This window comes from Triticum aestivum, chromosome 3B (genome assembly GCF_018294505.1).
Source record: "Triticum aestivum cultivar Chinese Spring chromosome 3B, IWGSC CS RefSeq v2.1, whole genome shotgun sequence".
NCBI lineage: Eukaryota > Viridiplantae > Streptophyta > Magnoliopsida > Poales > Poaceae > Triticum > Triticum aestivum.
The window spans coordinates 12,589,798-12,612,679 of record NC_057801.1 but is presented as its reverse complement, the minus strand read 5'-3'; the positions used below and the strand labels follow the sequence as shown (position 1 = coordinate 12,612,679).

The 22,882-nt window shown below is 43.6% G+C and overlaps 4 protein-coding genes across 4 annotated transcripts; 3 read left to right on the top strand and 1 right to left on the bottom strand.

The window, feature by feature from the left end:
- Positions 1-3,952: 3,952 nt before the first annotated feature.
- LOC123064329 (uncharacterized) lies at positions 3,953-4,648 on the top strand. The gene has a single exon (XM_044487826.1). It carries the CDS (start codon positions 4,033-4,035, stop codon positions 4,507-4,509), a length of 477 nt encoding a protein of 158 aa, XP_044343761.1. The 5' UTR covers positions 3,953-4,032; the 3' UTR covers positions 4,510-4,648.
- A 5,437-nt stretch (positions 4,649-10,085) lies between these two features.
- LOC123064328 (uncharacterized) lies at positions 10,086-10,844 on the top strand. The gene has a single exon (XM_044487824.1). The coding sequence runs from the start codon at positions 10,181-10,183 to the stop codon at positions 10,673-10,675; it is 495 nt and encodes a 164-aa protein (XP_044343759.1). The 5' UTR covers positions 10,086-10,180; the 3' UTR covers positions 10,676-10,844.
- Positions 10,845-15,629: 4,785 nt separating this feature from the next.
- LOC123064327 (acyl transferase 15) lies at positions 15,630-16,994 on the top strand. Its single transcript, XM_044487823.1, has one exon. It carries the CDS (start codon positions 15,639-15,641, stop codon positions 16,911-16,913), a length of 1,275 nt encoding a protein of 424 aa, XP_044343758.1. The 5' UTR covers positions 15,630-15,638; the 3' UTR covers positions 16,914-16,994.
- A 3,404-nt stretch (positions 16,995-20,398) lies between these two features.
- On the bottom strand, positions 20,399-21,907 carry LOC123067144 (tryptophan decarboxylase 1). Its single transcript, XM_044490066.1, has one exon. It carries the CDS (start codon positions 21,905-21,907, stop codon positions 20,399-20,401), a length of 1,509 nt encoding a protein of 502 aa, XP_044346001.1.
- Positions 21,908-22,882: the final 975 nt, after the last annotated feature.

Here is a 22,882-nt window from a genome sequence, read left to right as displayed (position 1 = left end):
TGTTGTTGTACTTTGGTGCCCATTATATATATGATCGTACACTATACCTATTATAATATAGAGTGTTGCAATATGTGATTAATTTGCTTATGATGAGTTGCGGGAGTGATAGAAGCCTAAACACTAGTTGGTGAGTTGTTGCATATGGGATGAAGGGGGACCAAGTTTATCTTAATGATATGATTGGGTTTAGCTTAACAGCCTCGTTAGTAGTTGCAGATGCTTGCTAATAGTTCCAATCATAAGTGCATAAAATCTGGAGTAAGGGATGACATGCTAGCAGAGGCCTCTCCCACACATGAGACAACAATGGCGATGATCAGTCTTGCTATCAATTGACTAGGAGCAATTCACACATCCTACCACCACTTTTCCACACTCGCTATATTTAATTTATTGTTCTTTTTTAAAATAACACTTAACTTTTATTTTCACATTCTTTATTATCTTGCAAACCTATCCTATTACACACATAGAGTAGTTTTATTTCTTGTTCTAGGAAAGAAACATTAAGTGTGTGTAGAGTTATATCGGTGGTCGATAGAACTTGAGGGAATAGTAATTCTACATTTGCCTTCCCATTGAGTTTTACACTCTTATTTATTGAAAAGGCTACAACCGATTTCCTACACTTGTGGGTTATCACCGACCACGACCTTATCAAGGTCGATGACGATGGTCTGCCAGACGCCTGACATACCTCGTTCCCCCGTCCTCCAATGCTTCCGCTTAATTGGGGTCAATCAAGCACAACACAATAATAGGGCCCTAATACTTCCACTTTGCATCATTATTTTTTATTATAATTTATCTTATTTCAGTGATATATTTCACATTATGGTGCAATTCTAATGTTTCTCTCTTAAAATGCAAGTTATAGAAAGGGAGGGAGATTATCGGCAGCTGAAATTCTAGACCTAAAATAGTAACAGAAGAGAAAGCAATTCTCCAGAGCTAAAAATGGAGCGTGAATTTTTGGAGAATTATTTCGAAATACATGAAGGATATTGAAACGAAGAAGTACCAGAGAGGGCACCAACCACCCACATGGACAGGTGGCGCGACCTACCCCCCTGGCCATGCCCCTTCTCCATGTGGACCCCTGGAGGTTCTTCTCCCGATGCCCTTTCGCCATAAAAACCTATTTACACTAGAAAAAATGACATAATTTGTTTGTGACTTCCCGACGCCGCCTGCAAGACAAAATTTGGGTGGAGCATTTTTGCTCTCCGACGGAGCGATTTTGTCGGGAAATTTTTCCTCTGGGAGAGGGAAATCGAAGCCTTCTTCACCATCAACGCTCCATTCATCATGAGGATCATCATCTCCGTCAACATCTTCATCAGCACCATCTCATCTCCAAATCCTAGTTCATCTCTTGTGCTCAATCTTTGTATCAATCCTCGGATTGGTACCCGGGGGTGCTAGTAGTGTTGATTATATCTTGTAGTTGATGCTTGTTGGTTTAATTGGTGGAAGATTATTATCTTCAGATTGCTAATCTTATATTTGTAACCACAAATCATTATCAATATGATGAGTTGTGAGTAGTTCCATTAGTTCTTGAGGACATGAGATAAATCTTGTTACTCATGTGAAGTTGATGATCGTTCAATGTTTTGATATTATGTTATATTGTTCTTCCTCTAGTGTCATGTGAACGTCAATTACATGACATTCGCCATCTTTGGTCCTTGGGGAATGCATTGCGAAATTAGTTTGTGGGTCATGGTTTGCGGGAGTGATAGAAACCTAAACCCTGATTTGTGAATTATTTCATAAGGGGCTATTTTGGATCCAACTCTTTAATGCTATGGTTAGATTTGTCTTAATTACCTCTTGTAGCCGCAGATGCTTGCACAGAGAGTATAATTATAAGTAGGTATTTGTTCAAGTTAGGACAGTACCTTAGCTTCGGTTTACCCACATAACACTTATCAAGGTCGATGAATCATGGTGAATGTAACTTGGCGATATTCCCATGGGTCCTTGTGAGCGTTTTAATCCCTATAAGAAGTATCACCGGCTTGTCTTTAGCACAATTAAGGATTGGACCACTTGCTGCATCTTGTTGCCTTGTTACTTGTTACCTTATTATAAATTATCTTGCTATCAAACTATCTATCAAAACTATCTTACCGTATTTGCAGTGAAATCCTTGCTGAAAACTGCCTATCAATTCCTTCTGCTCCTTGTTGGGTTTGATGCTCTTATTTATGAAAAGGACTATGATTGATCCACTATACTTGTGGGTCATCAGGCCCTCCTTGTCGAAAATGCATCGGCGAGGCTACACACTCTGGCTCGTGCATGTCTTCCTGGCCGCATATTTCTTGACCGACGAGGCCACTCTGTACCCGATGACATGGCTGCGCCCTGTGACATCATCACAACTATGCCTTCTTCCGCACCAAACCCAGCCACCGCGCCAATCCCAGACTTCCGCATGGTGTTCGGCTCCTACAAGTTTGCCTGCTCCCGTGACGGCTATAAGGAGCAGAAGCCCACCTCAAGCCCAACAACACCGCCGCGAGGCTCTCCCGTGCCACCGCCATTGTACCCATGCTAGACAGCAGGATCGCCTGCAACGCCACAGGCTTGTCGCCACGCGCCCGGAAGCTGCTAGAGAAAATGCCCAATTGGAAGAAGATAAACATTCAGCCATTGACAAGTAGGACACACCTCTCATTTGTTACCTCAGCTGGTAAAAGTATTTTTGTTTGGTCTTTGTCACATCAGTCTAACAGGTGGGCCATACCTGACGGATTCGCTGTTTTCACGAGCTCAAACGGCCATCATTGCTTTGATTAGCCTAAGAAATAGTGGTTCGCCGTGAGTTATCTCAAGAGCGGCACCAATCTGTTATCCTGACCTCAACTGTAATGATTTTGATTAACTACCTCGTCCAGTGATAAAGAGCGGAGAAAAGAATAACATGATAAACACAAAGTACTACGCTCGACCGGCACTAAACGTTGGTGACGTATGATTAATGCGCACATGTTTATTTTCTTTGTTTGTCGGCCAAAAGAAGAATATTCAGACATGAACATTGAATAGTTGGTGTATGTTCAAGGGTCGACCAACGGTGTTCCTTCCAATGGAAAACGACATATACTCCCTCCGTTCCAAAATAGATGACCCAACTTTATACTAAAGTTAGTACAAAGTTGAGTCATCTATTTTGAAACGGAGGGAGTATATAACAAAATAGTAGTATGAAGAACCATCGTCGATCTAAAAAACACATCATTTTTTTTTTGCGGAATAAAAACACATCATTTTTGGGACGGAGGGAGTATGAAGAACCATAGTCGATCCAAAAAAGACATCGTCTATCAGAGCTTCATATAAAAAATTGAGAAGTATGTTGTATATTATACCAACATCCAGAGAACCTGTTGCTTGCAAATTTTTTCTCTAATAGTAATAAATAAACCGGCCGCCAAGGCCAGGCATGCATTGTATTACTGGTTCAACTCATCTCAAAATATACAGTTTCTTCATGGACGTACGCCGATAGCCAGCGACCATTCGTCAACCATGATGTGGCATTTGCGATCGTTCTGGCCGCTAGTTTCTGCAATGGGAGATGGCAAATTGCAAAACTGCTATGGCAGTTTGTTTAAATCGCGGGAGTTTCAGTTGTACAGTAAAAAACTGCCACCGTCCGACGGCTCTGGCGGCGAACGTTCACCATAGCTTATTCCGTTCTTTAATTATATCACCATTGGCACTGTGCTACGTACCGTTGAACCCAGCGATGATTGATCAATTAATCGATGAGACCAAGCGGCAGCAGGTGTTAGTTGGAATCCAATCCACATAAACAACGTGAGATCACCGGCAAGAAGCCGCCGTCCATGCAACCGCGTCGTGAACCCCCGGTGCCATTTGCCTATAAGAATAAGAAGCAAACCCACTCCAGCTGCATCTTCCATTGCTTCCTGCCCATCCTTCCATCACTTTCTTCTTCTGCTCGAGAGATCACACGCTCGGTTTATTCGTTAGCAGGTTCGTTCGGTGAAATCGATGTCGTCCGCCGCCTCATTGCAGTCGACGATGCGGCCGGCAGCACCAGGACTTGGGCGCCAGCTGCACGGGTCGCCGTCGCCGCCCTGCCACGGTCCGGTGCTGCGACCGAGGAGTCCGCGGGCGGTGCCGATGGCGACGGTGCGCTGCGGCGCGTTCCGCCGGGACCACTACGGGGGCGCGCTGGCGGACGAGGGCATGGCGGTGCTCCGGCGGAGGATCCGCGAGGCGCGGATGGCCGAGACCAACTACGAGGCGCCGCCGGGGTGGGCGGCCTGGGAGAAGCGCTACTACCGGGCGTATGTCTCCGATGTGTCCACGCTCGCCGGCGCTCTGCAGTTGCTGGCCATGGACACCAGGCCGGGCGTCGCGGCTGCTGTTGCCGCGCTGGTGCTCGCCGGATTGCCGGTGTCCGCCGTCTTCGCGCTGCACCTCCTCGGGCAGGCGGCGGGATCCGTTTTGCACCTTGTTTCTTGACGGACTAGCATTCATTCGCCGGCAGTGTGTGCTGTCTGTGTCTATAGATAATTAGATACACAGTTTTTAGAAAAGGAATTAGATACACAGTGCAATGGAGATATGTAATTCTTTTGGTTTTAGCCGGAGTATATATGAAGAGCAATACGTATTTTTCTTTTCTTGTTGCACTGTGGTTTCAGCGATCCAATAAAGTCAACGAGATAACTTGTCAAGTTGGTGGCTTCAAAGTCCTAAAAAAAAAATAGTTGGTGGCTTCAACGACCCAAACTCAATTATTTTTAGAAAGGACGCGATTGGCCGGCTTTACAAATGAAGCACTTAAATTTTACAACACCTTGGAGACGGTCGACCCAAAGTCTAATGGCTTGTGAAATGTGATAATAACACCAGTTACACCATAAGATTGCCTTGTGTCATTTCGGGGTTGAAGATCAAGAACCTATTAGAACTTAGAAGATGAACCTAACCCGCGTCACTCCGCTTGTACGTGCAACTCACGGGAAACCTAATGCGCTACGAGCCGGCACGGGGAGGGCTCGCGGTTAACGCGCAGTGTGGTTGGCTGGTGGTGATCGTTCAAACGACTACTCATCATCACACACAATGGTAACCTGGGCTGCACGCGCTCGGGTGTAGGGCGGCAGGAAGATATTAAGTGATAACAAGGCTTAGGTGTTACCATGATACGGGCTGCCGAGAGCCGTTGGATCTCAGATCTGATGGCTACCGAAAGCTCTTGAACATTTTGTAAAAAAATCATCTGAGAGTCTTGAAATTGCGCACATGTACAATCGCTCTTTAGATGCCGTGAAATCTTAGATCCAACTGCCAAGAAGTCCGTATCACGGTATCACCTGAAATTTTCCCATAGGGCGGCGCCACAATCCGCGTTGGGCCTGCTCGTCAATGCTTGGTCCCATGTGTGTGGGCAGCTCCCCGGTGGTTGATCTGGTCTGCATGCCTGGATACGTGCAAGGTCTCGGGTTGCACAAATGTGGGCGACACTAGGCGACAACCCGCAGTCCATGGACATCGGTGAGTGCGGTCCACAATGGAGGTGGTGATCCTGTCGTAGGATCAGGAGCGAAGGCTCCCAATCGGCTAGGGCTTGGTTCGTGCGCAAAGAGGTTTTGAATGGTTTGAGTATCTACTGATGAACTTCGAGCAAATAAAAGTAGGACGGTGCATCAAACCCTTATATATGAGAGGGGTATTTCACTCTTTCCCCAGGATTCCCTGCCCCTTCACGTGCAGATTCCTGACAACATCACCACATCAATATAATGGTACTATAATCAACTGATTTAATTATCTAATTAATTTATCTTTTCCATAGCCACACATTTTCACTTTTACATTAGATATATTTGAAAAACCTAACCATAAGCCTTTAGAAAGACATATTTCAGATATTTCAAAAATTTAATTCCAACCATTTCAAAACACGGATTTTAATTCTTCAATCACATATTTCACTTATTTTAAAAACAATTTCACTTATTATAAAAAAACTAATTTCACTCGTTTCAACAATTTAATTTCAACATTTTGTAAAAATGATTTAAATCTTCTAAAATTATATTTCAATTATTTTAAAAAAGAATTTCACTCATTTCAAAAACCCTATTTCAAAATTTTCTAAGTGATTTTAGTGAAATTAATTTTTTTAAATAGTGATTTTTCCAAGACCGATTTCAGGCATTAAAAGAAACTGATTTCAACAATTTCTATTTGTTATAAAGTGATTTTAGTGATTCCAAATTCATATTTCAGAAAAGATTGAGACCGATTAGATCAGAGTGACATAAGTTTTTTAAAAACTTTATAAAGTAATCTCGGCGATTCCAGTTTCATATTTCACAAACATCAGTGAAACTGGGTATTTCAACAAAGTGAACAGTTTCACAAATTCAAATTATTTCACATGGTACCAAAAGAAAAATGATTTCAAAACTGGTTATTTCAACTATTTCATAGATTGAAATACCAACTTCACCAATTGTAATAGGTTATTTCAATTATTTCATAGGTTGAAGTACCAATTCACAAATTGTAATAACCAGTTCCATAGATTGACATAACATTTTCACACACTGCAAAACAAATTCCACCACATTCAGTTTCACAAATTGTAATCACATATTCCACATGTCATAAGCATCACTTTATGTTATTTTCATCAATTTCACAAATTTCACTGAATCACGCATTCACAAGTCACAAATTTCACAAATAACACGCCACTCAAATGAGTTTCACATATATTGCACATATCAGTCCCACACATCACCAAAATGAGTTTCCTCAAATATCATCTTCACAAATACAAATCTCATGGACCATTTAATCAATTCCACATACCATAATCCACAAATCTCCCAAGCCACGGAGGTTACGTATGTTTTACATGACAGATCGAAAAAGGATGAAAAGTGCTTAACAATCTTTGAACAATTATGTACTATGTGGATATGATTGAGGGTGGTGGTGCATGTCGATTTTCCTTCATCGGAGAGCTGTGGTCTGTGGAGATCCCGGGGAAGAGTCAGTGACAGTGCTCGGCGCTGGAGTAATCGTCCATGTGGATCTAGTGTCTCCCCATGAAAGAGAGTTGGATGTGGGAGAGAGACAACGACATGGATGGGTGGATATTTCTCTCTCATGGGGATCCATCTCGTATTGTTGTTCATGTAGACCTCCTATTCTAGAAACAAAGGCGGAAATGAAATTGCGTGGGGTCCACCCGCACCAATCTAGATGCACTCATGGACAATGGATTTCTCATTGCTACGTACCCCTTCCATTATATTTACTTATTTCTTGGTTCGTGGTGTGGGAGGATGATAGAGCGGCGGATCCTAGAAGATGAGGTTGGGGTGTGGACTGGGCAACAACCTCAATGTTTCTTGTTATTAGATGCAAGTGTTTGTAAAAAATCACATCTACATTTTTCTGATCATAAAAGTCTTAGCAAATATATTTTGAGGCCATGGTTGAGCAACAACAAGGAGGGGCCAACATCAAAACATGCACACATTTAGTATCCTAGAAAGATTGTTCGGAAACTCGATTGGGGGGGCTTACCTTTGGGTGTGTTGGTCGTGAATGTGGGCAGTTGCTATATTGACTCACTGGAAAAAAAAACTTGTGCAAGTGCAAGTTGTAGCTGCATCACGGCATTGCAAGTATCACACATGGTCACCTAGTGAAATTGTTGATAGACCTCAAGTCCTCGAGACAATAGACAAAATTTGCACGTGTAAACCTTGGTATGCAGTGCGCCAGACCATAGGCCATGTAGACAGTTGGTATGATCCTCAATCTCCTCAATTGCAGTGGCGAAATCTCGGACGCATGGATCGCATGTTTGTTGAACAAGTAATAAGTGCACCCTAATATTTTGTGCACATGAGATGCCTGATTAATATCTTGTCATAAAGTTTAAGATTGCACACCCTGTCAATGATGATCACTTATTTATGTGCCCACAGACAACTATGCCTCTTGGAGAGTACGCATGTGCTGTGAGCCGGAAGTGTTCGGATCACCTCGGCACAACACTAGGGCGTATGTGATCTCTCCTGCCACCATGGTGTCTGTGGCGAATATTCTGGTGGAAGTCAGCTTTTGAAGCAATGTCATGGACGTCAACTTCAATATTTCATGTGCGCTGGGCTTTCTTCAACTTGAGGTTCAACTTATGATTGAAGTTGAGGCCGCTTCCCTTGTTACAGTATTTACAGAGGATACAATCCTCTGCAAACCAAAATTTCCATTCTAGTGTCTATTAAGTGTCATTTCTATTCCCATGTTTCAAGAATCCCGTGAATCAAAATTTCCCCTTAAACCTCCATACATATACCACGTACTTGCGGTTATATAACGTTGGGTGGATATCGTCTGGCTAAATGGCGCGTGAATTATACACACAACGCGTCGCACTTATTCACACCACGTGATCGATCATCGTCAGAGGTGATCAAGTGGATATGAGAGCTGCAAATGGATGACTCGATTGATAGCAGCTGGTCGATATAGACGTCTCTGCTTGCCGGTGCTATATATATATATATCCCCTGGTAGCATTAGACTTTCTGAGAGCTCGTTTTGGACCTAGGACTAATTGGTGGATGGACAATTAAATAACCTAGAAAAGAGCCTCAAGGTAGCTAGGCGTTGAGACGGTGACAGATAATCAGAGAAAGAAAAATGATAAACCCGCGGCCAGCACATGTTCTCGTAATGTATGCGATGATTAATTAATGTGCACGTGTCTATTAATATCTTCGCCCGCTGAAAAAAGAATTCAAGCCGATCCAGAATGCATAGCATCTTCCTTGCAACAGAAAACATGTTAGGTATATATAGACGTCTCTGATGTGTTATCCTATTATGGTAGGTAGAAGCATTATACTCTCCCTCTGTATCAAAATGCAAGATGTTTCTGATTTTGCATAGGGCATAAAAAACGTCTTGGTACATTTTGTTACAAAGAGAGTACTTTGCAATGCACGGATGAATGAACTAATTGGCCTTTTTCTAGTAGGATACTTGGATGAATTATGATTTAATTAAATTCAAGGCACTATTGTACTTGTAGCCATTGTAGGACACTTGGATGAACTATCATTTAATTATACTCGAAGTACTCTCTACCTCTGTCCTGGTTTATTAGTCTCACTCCTATTTAGGGTCACATTTTGACCATGATTTTAATTAATAAAGTATAAGTTACACATAGCAAAATTAATATTGTCAAAAACTATGTTCAAATACGAATTCAATGATATATTTTCCTGTGACATGTATTAACATTTCGTTAGTTAAATCTATGGTCAAAATTTGATATAAAAGACGAAGAGACCAATAAACTACAACAGAGAAAATGACAGAGTAGTTGGACCCAAGTGCTATTGGTGACGTATGCGATGATTATGATCATCTGCGCATGTTTTCTTAGTCGACGAAATTTAGAATTCGGTTCGTTGCAAGAAAAATTCGTGTATTTAGCATGCCCTGGCCAGCTGCGTTCCTTCCATCAGAAAGAGATAAAGCAAAAAGAAATCAATCTTACTCTATATAAAGTCAGGAACTCATTGTGGAAGACCAGCGTCCTAGATCATACAAAATTAATTTATTAAGTATATATACCCATCCAGAGAACATGTTGCTTGGACTTTTTTCTTAAAATTATTAGCCCGCCGCCCAGTGCCCATGCTACCGAGGCACTACCAGTTCAACTCATATCAAAATGATATATACTCTTTTAAATTATCGAGGCCCTACCAGTTCAACTCAACGATGATTGATCAATTAATCGATGAAACTGAGAGGCGGTAGGCAGGCAGGTGTTAGTTGGAATCCTTCGTGGTTGCCGTGTTGTTGCTTAAGGAGCTAGCTAGGTGATTACCGCTCCATCCATCGTCAGCTGGACCCTAACCACAATTAACAACGAGATTCCAAATCACCGGCCAAAACCCGCCAAGGATAACCGTCCATGAAACCGCGTGAACTCTCTCCACCACTACCTATAAGAGGCAACACACACTCGATCGAGCCGCATCTCCCGCCATTATTCAGCATTCACCTCCATTGCTTCCTGCTCCTAGCTCCCTCCGTCGCTTTCTTGCTGTCTCATCTTCTTGTCTCAGCCGATTCGATTCCATCGATGTCGTCTGCCCTCTCGTTACCGGCGACGGTGCGGCCGGCATCCACCGGGCCTGGGCGCCAGCTTTACGGGTCGCCGCAGCGCCACGGTCCGGTGCTCCGACCGAGGAGGCCGCAGGCCGTTCCGTGCCACGGTCTGCTGGCGCTGCAGCGGAGGACGAGGCGCTGCGGCGCTTCCGGGCAGGACCACTACGGGGGCGCGCTGGTGGACGAGGGCATGGCGGTGCTCCGGCGGAGGATCCGGGAGGCGCGGATGGCGGAGACAAACTACGAGGCGCCGGCGGGATGGGCGGACTGGGAGAAGCGCTACTACCCGGCCTACGTCTCCGACGTGTCCGCGCTCGCCGGAGCACTGCAGCTGCTGGCCATGGGCACCAAGCCTGGCGTCGCTGCGGCCGTTGCCGCCATGCTGCTCGCCGGAGTACCGATCTCCGCTCTAGCAGTCCTGCACCTCCTCGGCCAGGCGGCGGGATCCATTCTGCACCATGTGTCTTGATTGATTCATCATTCATTCGTACGCAGTGTGTGCTCTATGTGTCTCTATAGTTTCTATACTACTATATAGTGTGCGAATTTTGAATGTTTGAATTCAGGCATTGAAATGCGTTTCTGGCCGTTCATTGGGCTCCATCTGACGGTTTATAACACATGGATTCGCTGCTACAGTGCCATTCAGTGTTATCTGGGTCGTTCCAGAAATATCGATCGATTAGCGCCGAGCAGGGAAACAGTCACGGTGCTCGCATGGCCTGGAGTTGTACAAATTGTTTTATAATATTACTACCTATGCTGACACCCGTAGAGCTACATGGCCTGTGTGGTCAGATAAACAAATCTGGCAGGAGGTGAAAAAGTAGACGAGTAAAATGTAAACAAATAAAACCAGGTGCAGCGCCCACATTCGTACTTCCTTTTTAGCGTGCACATACGATACATGGCCTCAGTGCCGCATTCTGGGTGGAAGGTTGTAATAAATACTACAGTGAGACATAGCAATAGGTAGGGTAGGCATTACCTAAACCTAGCTATATATGTGTACCCGCTTTTTCAAAATATATTTTAAATATGTTTGAAAGTGACAAAAAGTACAAAACAAAATTTCATGCGTATATTTTCACAAAATATGTGCGGAAAACAAAATTCTATGAATAATTGCCTTTTTATTTGGCCTCTGTACAAAAGATCAATTTTAGTGCTTCTATATAGCGTTTCACAACATATTTTTTTGTCTTTTTTGCACGTGCAAAAAAAGTTGTTTAATTCTTCCGTGGACCTTTCTATTCGCATGTGGAACATGGTGGGAGATTAATGCGTGCAGCTTTTTTCAGATTTTTTTGTCATTTACAAATGTGTTTTTCAAAGTGAATTCATATGTACTTTTTTTAGAATGTGTTTTTCGAAGTGAACTAATATGTATTTTTCAGAATTTTTTGTCATTCAGAAATATATTTCTTGAAGAGGGCTCATCTATTTAATTTCCGCAATAGGTACCCCAATTTTTGTGCAAATTACCTATTCATGTGATAGTGATTGCGTAAGAACATGAGAGGCCTTCTTATGCTAATTCCGAGTACATGCACATGAACATTTGTTTCATTTCTCGGTCATTTTCATGACTTATTTTCGCCAAAATCACTCTACAACGTAAAAGACGCGCATAGCGCGTGCATGCATACTAGTATACATAGACAATGGAAAGGAGATACCTATTTGTCTTTTCTTTTTTTGCAGTGTGTGGTACCACTTTTTTTTAGACGATGTTTGACGCATTATTGGCCCCTACGATGCTGGGCTGGAGGACACGAGTGGGCTGAACCCGAGGTACCATGGCTTTCAGGCACTACGAGCAATATATATATCGGAAATAGCTAGTTAGAGGGTATTCCTCACAAACGTCACTACACCTTCTATGATTGTGACAAGTGACATACTGCATGTGCGTCATTTGTGGCAATTTAGGAATTTTGTTCATTTTCGTAGGTTCATTTTAAACGTTTAATCTGTTGAACCATGTGTTCAAATCATGAACCTTTTTCACTATTTAGTTTCTCGTGTCGTGATCTTCGAAACTATATCTCATATTTTCTCCAAAAAAAAACTATATCTGATGTTAATAAGTTTTGATGACTTTTTTTACAACAGAAAAAAAGAAATTAGAAAAAAAAGAAAACTTTTTTTCTTACGAAAAACTGAAGAAAAGAAATACATAAAACAAAAGCCATTGTGCTTATCACTTTTTTTAGGAAGCACAGACTGTGCTTCTCACGGAAGTATAGATTGTGCCTTTTCATCTTTGGGAAACACATTACTAGGGGAATTGGTTCAGATATATTTTAATTTTTTAAGCTAAAGATATATTTTAATTGATAATATCTTATGGAATATGGATGTTTAAATCAATAATATGTAGACAAAATTGAAAATACATGCAAGTCATTGTATTGTACTCTCTCCGTCCCATAATATAAGAGTGTTTTTTACGCTAGTGTAGTGTCAAAAACGCTCTTATATTATGGAATGGAGGGAGTATTATTTTATAGGTGTAAACTATTTATTGAATATACCAAATATAATACTGGGGTGCATGCTGAGTTGTGGAGGTCATCCCTCATTTTTTTCCTTTAGTGGCTACTGTGGTTGTGCCAGAGAGAGACATGTGACGGGCGTTGGGGTCAAACTCAGATGATTCTTCGATCTTCTTTGTATTTCTACTTCTTGGCTGGTGATCAATGTGCAAAGGCTAAAGTCATGCCTTTTTATTTCAGTTTTGGCAGGTCGGTATGTACGTGACTTGTATTATAATCACTATGAAAAAAAAACAGATGAAATAAGGCCAATCGTTCCTGGCCTGTTGGGCCATTATTTTCAGGTTGTCTATCTGTGGTTGCAATACGTCATTAGACCTCTAAGGTCATTTCTTGCCCGCTGTGAAACTTAACACGTCCTTGCCTCTGGCATGGCGCTATTGGACCGGCCCAACACTGTAGTTGTCGTGCGAGTTTTATTTCTATATGTTTTCCTTTTTATGGGGTTTGCACTGTTTGCATAGGTTTTCTTCTGTTTATTTTTGGTTCCTTAGTTTTATTTTTCTTTGATTTCCATGGTTTCTCCTTTTTTTCAACACATGTCTACTTTTTTCATGCATATTGTACACTTTCCATAAAAATATGGAACATTTTCTATACACATTTCATATATTTCAAATTCATCATTTATATTATTTCAAATATATGTTTGGATGTCTACACATATTGTACATTTTTTGTATACATCAGAATCTTTATTTATGTACATATTTTTGGACATTTTTATTAATAGGTGTTAAACATTTTTCCAATATTTATTGAAACATTTTTCTGAATAGTAAGATGTTTTTATAGCTAAAAAACAATTTCGTAAATTTTACAAGTTTTTTTTTAAATCATGGACATATTATTTGAAACATGTGAATATTTTTAAATTTCAACATGCATTTTTTAATGGTATGTTTTTTAGTTCCACTAAAAATTCTTACATTGTGTAAGCATTTTTTTAAATGCCACGTACAATTTTTTTTAAGTGCGTGAACATTATTTTCAACTGGACGATGAGCTCGGAGCAGATTGGGAGTGGAAGGCGAGCTAGGAGCGTATTGGGAGTGGTGGCACGGATGGGAGGGAGAGGGTGAAAATAGGAGTGGTTAGGGTTGAGGATCGCCGTTTGGCTTAAATAGACGGATTTGGCCCCTCAGCCGGCGTGCTGGAGCGGTAGCATGAATGCGTCCTCACCGGACTGATGGGTTTCGATGTGTCACGGTGGGCCTGCGATACGTTTCAAATTTATGTATAAATTTTTATTGTTTCATGCCATATTTATATTAAATTAGCATACTTTTGGCATCAATTTAAAATTATTTTTTATTATTTTTCTGAACTAATCTTTTAATCCATTGTCAGTGCCAGCTACTATTTTATGTTGTTTTTGGATATGGCGGAGCGGCAGGTGTTGTGAGTTGGAGGCGTAGGCATGAGAGATGGTGTGTCCGGTCGTCGCTAGGAGTGCGTCGATGGGTGCGACAGGAGCGGAGGGCCATTGGTGAATGGTACGTGAGGTCGAGTGAGGAGCGACATGCAATGGGAGAGAGCCGGGCAGGCGCGGGGCACCAGCGCAGGTTTATGGGTGGCGGAGTTAGAATGGGGAGACGGTGCACTTGGAGGTCTTTTTCACCTTACTGGAGGCAGTTTAATTTGAAGGTGGAGCTACGGTGGTGGGAGAGGCGTGACGCATGATTTTTTGGCTAATGTGTTTTTATAAGGCATAATTAAGGTGCAATAATTCCCACTTCAGGTGTTGTGAAGGTGATTAAAATTAATTAGTAATATGTGGATGTGTGACCGAGATCCAATGTTTCTGCCTCAACTCACTCGTTTAATAGTAGTGGAGATGAAGAAAAGTGGGTTAAACAGGTGCATTGGAGATAGACTACATGCTAGCTCACAATAACAGTTTAACCAATACTGATTTCCACACAAAATGGGTATATAAATGTATCACTAAATGGCTAATAGTCAATGGAGAGAGGGAAGTGTATGAAGTAGCAGTTTTAGGGAATCCAACTTTCCACATAATCTCTTGAGTCTTAATTTTTTTTTATGGAGAGTCTTAATTACTTTTAAGGGCTGCCTTTTCGACATGAATGTTTCTAAGAAAAAGAAAAGGTGACCATCAGAAAAGAAAATAAATCCCTTGACTATAAGCAGGCACCAGAATTTTCCTTATTTCTCAATGGATTGAGCAATAGTCACACCTGGAAGGCTGGAAAGCCTAGAGATGGGCTTAAGAGGGTGACAACAAATTGTTTTTCATAACTTTGCCAATATTACTTAGCCAAAATGTTTACAATGATCTTGAACCGCCCACATCGCACATGACGGAACAACAGACCCAAATAACGGCGCAATAGCCTTTATGCAAACCATACTGTTCTCCGAAAACTGCATTATAGTATGATTGTTCTTAATTCATTCTTCTTTTGAATAATTTCTGTTTTTGCATTTGTTTTACTTTGTTGAGTTCTTTTAATTTATGTTATCATTTATTACTAAAAAAATAAAAATAATGGATCTGAAAAAGAAATTCAATCCCTTGGCTATTTGCCTACCGCAGGATTTTTCTTATTTCTTGCTCGATTGAGGAATAATAGTCACACAGAAAAGCCTAGAGCCGAGTTTAAGATAGTGACCACAAATTGCCTTTTCATTAACCCGACCAATATTGCTTAGCCATAATATTTACAGTGGCCTTGAATCACCCACGTTGCGGGACTGGACAACCCCATATAACAAACCATCAGCTTTTACATTGAAACCATACAGTCACTGAAGATAGTGACAACAAGTTAAGTAGACACGGCCTTGCATATAAGCCAGCCAAAAATGCCTAGAGTCGTTGCCACTTAGTTTTGAGATTCCTATTGGAAAATGAGCGTAATCGTAACCAAGTCTAGGCCGTTGCTGGTCCGCCCGTCGACGGAGCAGTCGACGCCGACGACGCCCCACCACATCAAAGTCTCCTCCTTCGACAAGGCTCTCGCCTTCTCCGCGTTCTCGTCGTTCCACGTCTTCGACGGCGCCATCCACGAGCCCGCCGAGACCATAAAGAGGGCGCTGTCTCGAGCTCTGGACCACTTCCGGCTCATCGCCGGCCGCGTCGTCGTGGGAGACGACGACGGCGAGCTCAGCATCGCATGCACCGGCGAGGGCGTGGAGTTCGTGGCCACGACGGCCAACTGCGCCTTGGTGGACGTCAAGCTCTTCGACCCGCCGTTCGCGGCGCTGCTTAAAGACCTCGCCGTCGAATACCCGGAGGCCAGCTGCCGCGTGACCGACCCCTTGCTGCTCATGCAGGTGACCGAGTTCTCCTGCGGCGCGTTCGTCCTCGGTGTCACGTGGAACCACGTCGTCGCCGACGGCACGGGGATCGCGCTGCTCCTGCGGGCAGTGGGCGAGCTCGCGCGCGGGTTGGCTCGGCCGTCCGTCTCCCTGGTCACCTGCGCCGACGAGCTCATGCCGGACTTCCCGCCGTTGGCCGCCGCTATAGTGAAGACCATGCTTGGCCAGCTGGAGCCAAAGGATTACCCCTACCTCGACATCACCGTGCCGATGAGCACCATCGGCCGCATCAAAGCCAAAATCGGCGACGAGCTAGGCGCGCCGTGCACCGTATTCGAGGCGGCCACGGCTGTCCTGTGGCAGTGTCGCTCACGCGCCATCATGCCCGACGGCGACCCGGACAGCGCGGCGCCTCTCGTCTTCGCGGCGAACGCGCGCAGGCACGTCGGCGCCGGGGACGGCTACTACAGCAACTGCGTCACGACGCACGTAGTCGCCCCGCCACCGACGATCCGTGAGGCGGCAGAGGGGGACATGAAAGACCTCGTTAAGCTGATCAGGGGCGGGAAGGAGCAGGTACCTGGCACCCTGGCCGGAGAAGAAGTAGAAGGCGTGCCAGGCCTGGAGACGCTGTTCGGGTACAGCGCGCTGTTCGTGACGAGCTGGCGGAACCTGGGCTTCGAGGCGACGGACTTTGGCGGCGGGACGCCGGCGAGGGTGATGGGCCACGTGGGGCCGCGGTCGGTGCCGGCCTGTGTGGCGTGCCTGCCGTGCAGGGACAAGGACGGGGCAAACATGCTGTCGCGCTTCGTCAAGGAGGAGCACCGCGCCGCCTTCCTTGCCGAGCTGGCCAAGTTCACCTGACCGCCGTGCAAAGCTAGTTCTCGATCGAAGTTGCATTTTATACATTGAGTTTGTAATGAAGAGAATATTTATTGTAGTATGTGAGCACATTCACGTATTAGTCAGGTCAGGCATCTGAAAAAAAAACTTTTGCGTCAACCAAAATTTTGGGCCGTCGGATGGTGATCCAGTGACCACTATGTATGTTCAACCGCCAGCCCGCCCGATCGACCACAGTGTCACTTGCCGTCGCGGCCGGCAACCGCCTCGCCACTTCTGACCGATGATACCACACCAAAGTTCACATGCACGGCCGAACTCACGTTGAGCTCAATGGGGCAAGTGCAACATCAAGGTGTACCATTGCAAAGGTTACTCCCACCTTCTTTGATGTGCTTCATCGTAATCTGTTAGTTTTTTCTCTTTTTTGTTGATTAGTTTCTCCTAAATGGTTTATCTATTGAACCATGTGTGCAAACCATGAACCATTTTCACCGTCGGATTACCCGCGTCGAGATCTTTAAAATTAGATTCCATGTTAATAGGTTTCAATGTTTTTTTCAAAAAAAACTAGGAAAAGCCTGAAACGAAAAACGAAAGCCGTAAAACAAAAGCCGAGAAAACAAAAAAAGATAAAAAAAACAAAGTCAGTAAAAACTAGAAGCATAGTTGTGCTTTTTACTTTTTTTCAGAAGCATGCTGTGCTTTTCTATTTTTGGGTAGCGCAATTGTGCCTCTACTGGATGCACAAGTTATGCTTTTCCATTTTCGGGAAGCCCAAATTTGCCTCTCATGGAAGAACGATTGTGCCTCCTTTTCCTTTTCAAGAAGACAATTGTGCTTCTCGTGGAAGAGTAGTTGTGCTTCGTTTGCAAAATATAGTTGTTAGACTGTAGAGTGTGTATATTGTATTGCGATGATAGGATTTAAAAACTATTTACAAGCATTGATATTGTTGCTTTGTTATCTCACAGTGAAAGAGCACACTCCTATTTTCTTTCCTGGTCATTTTCATTAGGATTTTTCTTATAACATTTCTTGATGCGCAGGACCTTGTGCATATCAAAATCTCAGTTGTCCAATCATAGAAACATATCGACATAGTAATGTATAAACTCTCCAATAGTAGCTCACCACCATAGAAACATAACGTTCCAATAATAACTGTCTAATTCTTATATGAAATCATATTACTTCAAAAAGTCATAACAAATATGTAGATATTGCTTCATGCCAATTTGACCACAAAGTAAAAAGGCTTCTCTTTTCATATACTTGCATTACTCTCGGCAATACAACATTAAAATTAACGGTCGCGGCAACGCGCGCCATCAATGATGTACTGATTCATTGCCCTTTGTTTTTGAAAATATAGGGTTTCATTTTTAGACTTTTCAAATTGTTCCAAACTTTCAAGGCGCCTTGATGATGAAATGGTAGACACACGAGACTCAAAATCTCGTGCTAAAGAGCATGGAGGTTTGAGTCCTCTTCAAGGCATAATATGGAGAATGTTCATTGGTAAGGCAGCGGGTTTTGGTCTCGTTACTCGGAGGTTTGAATCCTTCCATCCCAGATTGTTTCTGATGAAACAAAAGGTGAAATCATATAGTACTCCGTACGAGACCAAAAAACACAAATGACACGTGGGTTCTATATATAGATAGAGAAACAATAAGAAAATTATGATTTGCAAAAGGACACAAGAATTGTGTGCAATGGCATTGTACAACAATTTAATTTGGAAAAGGGATGTAGTGCAGCTTGGTAGCACGTTTGTTTTTTTGAGTTTCTATTTCTTCATTTGAAATCTGGGCTCTGCTTTTTTCGACTTTTTTTGGCTTTATTCATTATTTATTTCATTTCGATTTTTTCCTCTTTCTCTATCCATATCCTCTAGGTACAACTTCTCGGTCAATTATTTTGACGGGTATCATTTTCCTCATTTGAGAGTCTACACCTTTCTTCCACTCCATCCCTAAGACTAACTAAGAGGGATCAAAAACTGCTAATTCGTATAAAGCCATTGAGCCAGCCCAACCAGACTTGAATCGGACTGAACCGATTGTTTGTCAGGCTATTGCTCTCCTATTCTCTTGAATCTATGAAGTAAGCCAATCCAAATACAAAATAAGAAAAGGAACATAAATAGTTAATGGATTTTATAGGAAAAATATCCTATTTTAATGAGTCGCCCGTGGAGATATTGCTAGCACACAAAAATTTAATGGTATTTCATAACTAATGGATTGAGTAGCACCTCGTAGACCACCTGAAGAAGAATATTTATTATTTGATCTCATCCTTTATAATATAATGAATTGTTTTTCTTTGTTCAGTAATAATTTATTCTTGGAATAGAACAGTTGTTACTTGTTATAGAATTCAATTAATAAATGGAAAGATTTGGGTATTAGTTCATGCGCAATTTTGCATGAATAATAATCGGGGAAGGAAATAATGAAAAGAAAATCTAGTGCAAGGAGATTCCCTAAAATCATGCTTAGAATAGCTAAGATTTCTAGATGAAGATGCCATTCGTTTGATGAGAAGTAAAAAGGAACATCGAGAATTTGCGTGGCTGAAGGCTACTTTCGCGGTAACAGAAAGAAACACAACGGCTGGAGTGGGGGAGTCAGAGTCAAAAAGAGGTCCTTGGATTATTTACAAGCGGTATTCACGCTCTTATTTTTGCAACATTAGCCGCAACCTATATAGGTGAATCCATGGAGGGTCACAATTGAATTAACTAGTTTTGGAAATAGTACTTTTTGCAGCAATGAAGATCTTTATATTGGAGATTTTTTTTCTATCATCTTTTCTACATTGTCCTTCAATAGTGGGTTGATTACATCTACAACCCAAATGGAAACCAAGCTTTTCGTGATTCAAAAACATGGAATCTCGTCCCAATCATCATTTTTCAGAACTTTTCAGGTAAGTTCTTTGGCTTGGACATGACATTCAGTTCCGAAAAAAATTATGTCGAAAAGAAAAAATTATAGATCAAATGTCACATTCCGTAAAAATTTACGATACATGTATAGGATGCACTCAATGTGTACGAGCTAGTCCAATGGATGTATTAGAAATGATACCCTAGGATGGTTGTAAAGCTAAGCAAATTGCTTCCGAGCCGAGAATCGAAGATTGTGTGGGTTATAAGAGATGTGAATCTGCCTGCCCGACAGATTTTTTAAGTGGATTTCTTTGGAAAATAAAAGACCTAGTGACAGATTAATACAATTCCCGGTATGAGTGTATGCAATAACAACATAACAGCTCAGTGAACATCGGACACCAAGTATTACCGTGTACTAAATATTCCCGAACACTCTTTTACAACCAATTGGGCAAACACAAAATCACAGCTAGCTATATATCCCTCACGTCACGAGTCACAACAAATGTTCACATATATTTGTAAAAAAATGTTTATATTTATTTGGAAAAATAAATGAAGACCATAGATACGTAATGTCACGGCTCGATAGTCGATAGTGAACTCAGTTCATCATCTCACTGCTCGTCTTCCTAATGAGCTCCCAAGCGCTCAAAATGTGCCTCTCCTCCTGAAGTGACGATCCCACAGCGAAGCGCAGCACGAGCCTGCCACCTACCACTGTGTGCGTAAGGTACGCCTTGCCGGTCTTGTTCACGTTTGCCATGAGCAAACGGTTCACCTCGTCGGCGGCCCTAACTCCAGTCGTCTTGATCCTGAAGCAGACCAAAGCAAAGTTTCTCGGCACGACGATCTCGAACCGATCATCAGCATGGACCAAGTCCTCAAACATCTTGGCCAGGGTGACGTCTCTGCGGATGTGCTCCTGGAGATTGGCGGTGCCGTAGGTGCGCATGACCATCCAAAGTTTGAGGCCACGGAAGCGGCGTCCGACTCCAACCTGCATGTCCTTGAGGTCAGTGACGTCGCCGGACACGCTGGCATCGTTCTTGAGGTACTCGGGGTCAGTCTTCAGCGACTGGCTGAGGCGGCGCGCATCACGCACGTAGAGGCAGGTGCAGTCCAGGCACGTGAGCAGCCACTTGTGCGGGCTCATGCTAATGGAGTCCACGCGCTCGACGCCGTTGAGGTGGTGCCGAAATTCCGGGCAAATGCACGCGCTGTCGGCGTAGGCGGCGTCGACATGGACCCACACATTGAACATAGCCGCGACTTTGGCGACGTCGCCTATGGGGTCGACGGCATTGGAGGACGTGGTGCCAACCGTGGCGCAAACGTAGGTGGGCACGAGGCCGGCCATGGCGTCAGCCTGCATGGCCGCGAGTAGCTTCACCGGGTCGACGCCGTAGTCAGTCTCTGGCCCGGTGGGAATGGAGCGGAAATTTGCAGGGTCGAAGCCCGCCAGCCGACACGCCTTGAAGAACGTAGAGTGGGTCTGATCAGAGGCGTAGACGGCCAGGTCTGGAATCCTGGCCCCACTCCGGCGCATTGCTATGTCACGAGCAGCGGCAAGTGTGACGAGCATGGCCTCGCTCGTCGTCCCTAGAATGACGCTGCCGCCCGTCCCTCGGGAAGCACCGGTGCGGTTCATGAAGCTCCTTGGAAGCCGCAGAAGCTGCGCGAGCCAGTCGAGCGCGAGCACCTCCATCTCCGTAGCAGCGGGAGCCGCCTGCCACGTGAACCCGACGGTGTTCATTGCAGAGGCGATGAGGTCTCCGGCGATAGCAGCCGCGCTATTGGTCGCCGGAAAAAACGCAAAGAAGTTCGGGCTGGCCCAGTGTGTCATGCCGGGCACCACAGATGCCCTGAGCTCTTTCATGGCGATGTCGAAAGGGGCTGGGTGCACCGGCGGAGACGCTCCGAGCTCGTCCCGCAGGTAGCCAGGTTTGACGCTGGGCAGCACCGGCATGGACTCGACGGACTTGTAGTAGTCGGAAATGAAGTCGACGGCCTTGTGGAGGTAGGATCGTACGTCATCGTCGTTGAGTGGGTGGAAGGGTGGCAGCTCATCAAAGGCGGTGACGAGGCCGCTTCTTGCAGGAATGCTGCCCATTTGTGGATGGTACCAATGAGATGGGTGCCTTGATTGGTACTAACACCAACACGTACCTCTCTATTATAGAGTAGTACAACTAGTAAGGACCAAGGACTCCATACATACCCTGTGACCTCACAGCAAAAGCAACACATGAGCGGAACTGTAAACAAGGCACCCATCTCATTGGTACCATCCACATATTTAAATTTTGTTCATGTCCCAGGTTGGCACCTAATTTTGTTCATCCCATTGGTACCATCCACAAATTTAAATTTTGTACAGGCTAACATGAACCATGAGCCAGAGCCAGCAAACACAATTAACCTAACATCTCCGAAATTATCTTCCTAATTTTGGACCCACTATCTCCAAAAGCCAAGCCCCAAAAGGCCATAACACGTTAGCTAGATTTTGACGGAGACCCAAAAGCCATGATCCAACACCGTGTCCCTTCCTTGACGAAGCTACCAAGGAACAGTGCAAAAAAGTACACAATGTTCGACGCAGCTAGCTAGATCCAAAGCTCTTCTTTGAGAAAAAAACAAGAAAAACTAGTTGGATGCCTCGTATATGAAGGGGTTGCTTGGTTGGGAGCCACCTTCTGCCAAGGTAATATATTGGCAAGTTTAAAAGGTATGGACTCCATTTGTTTGGTGCCAAATTATTGACACTGCTTACAATGTTTGAAAATTCGCAGGGGCACACGTACACATGCATACGGCAATCCATTTGCTTAGAAATTAATGCACTAGTTTATTTCATCAGCCCTTAATCGTTGCACTGGGTTCAATGCATGCCAGCTTTTGGCAGAGTTGCATGAGCCACCCGCCCCACCTCTCATGCCTTTTCATATCATCTCAAAATTTGAATCAATTTTATCTTTTGAACTGAAAGTCTAAATTAAGTTTTATTTGCATACTGTGTTCGTTGGAACGAGTACTTTTGAACAATATCAATTTTGAATACATTTAGACACCATTTCTACAATTT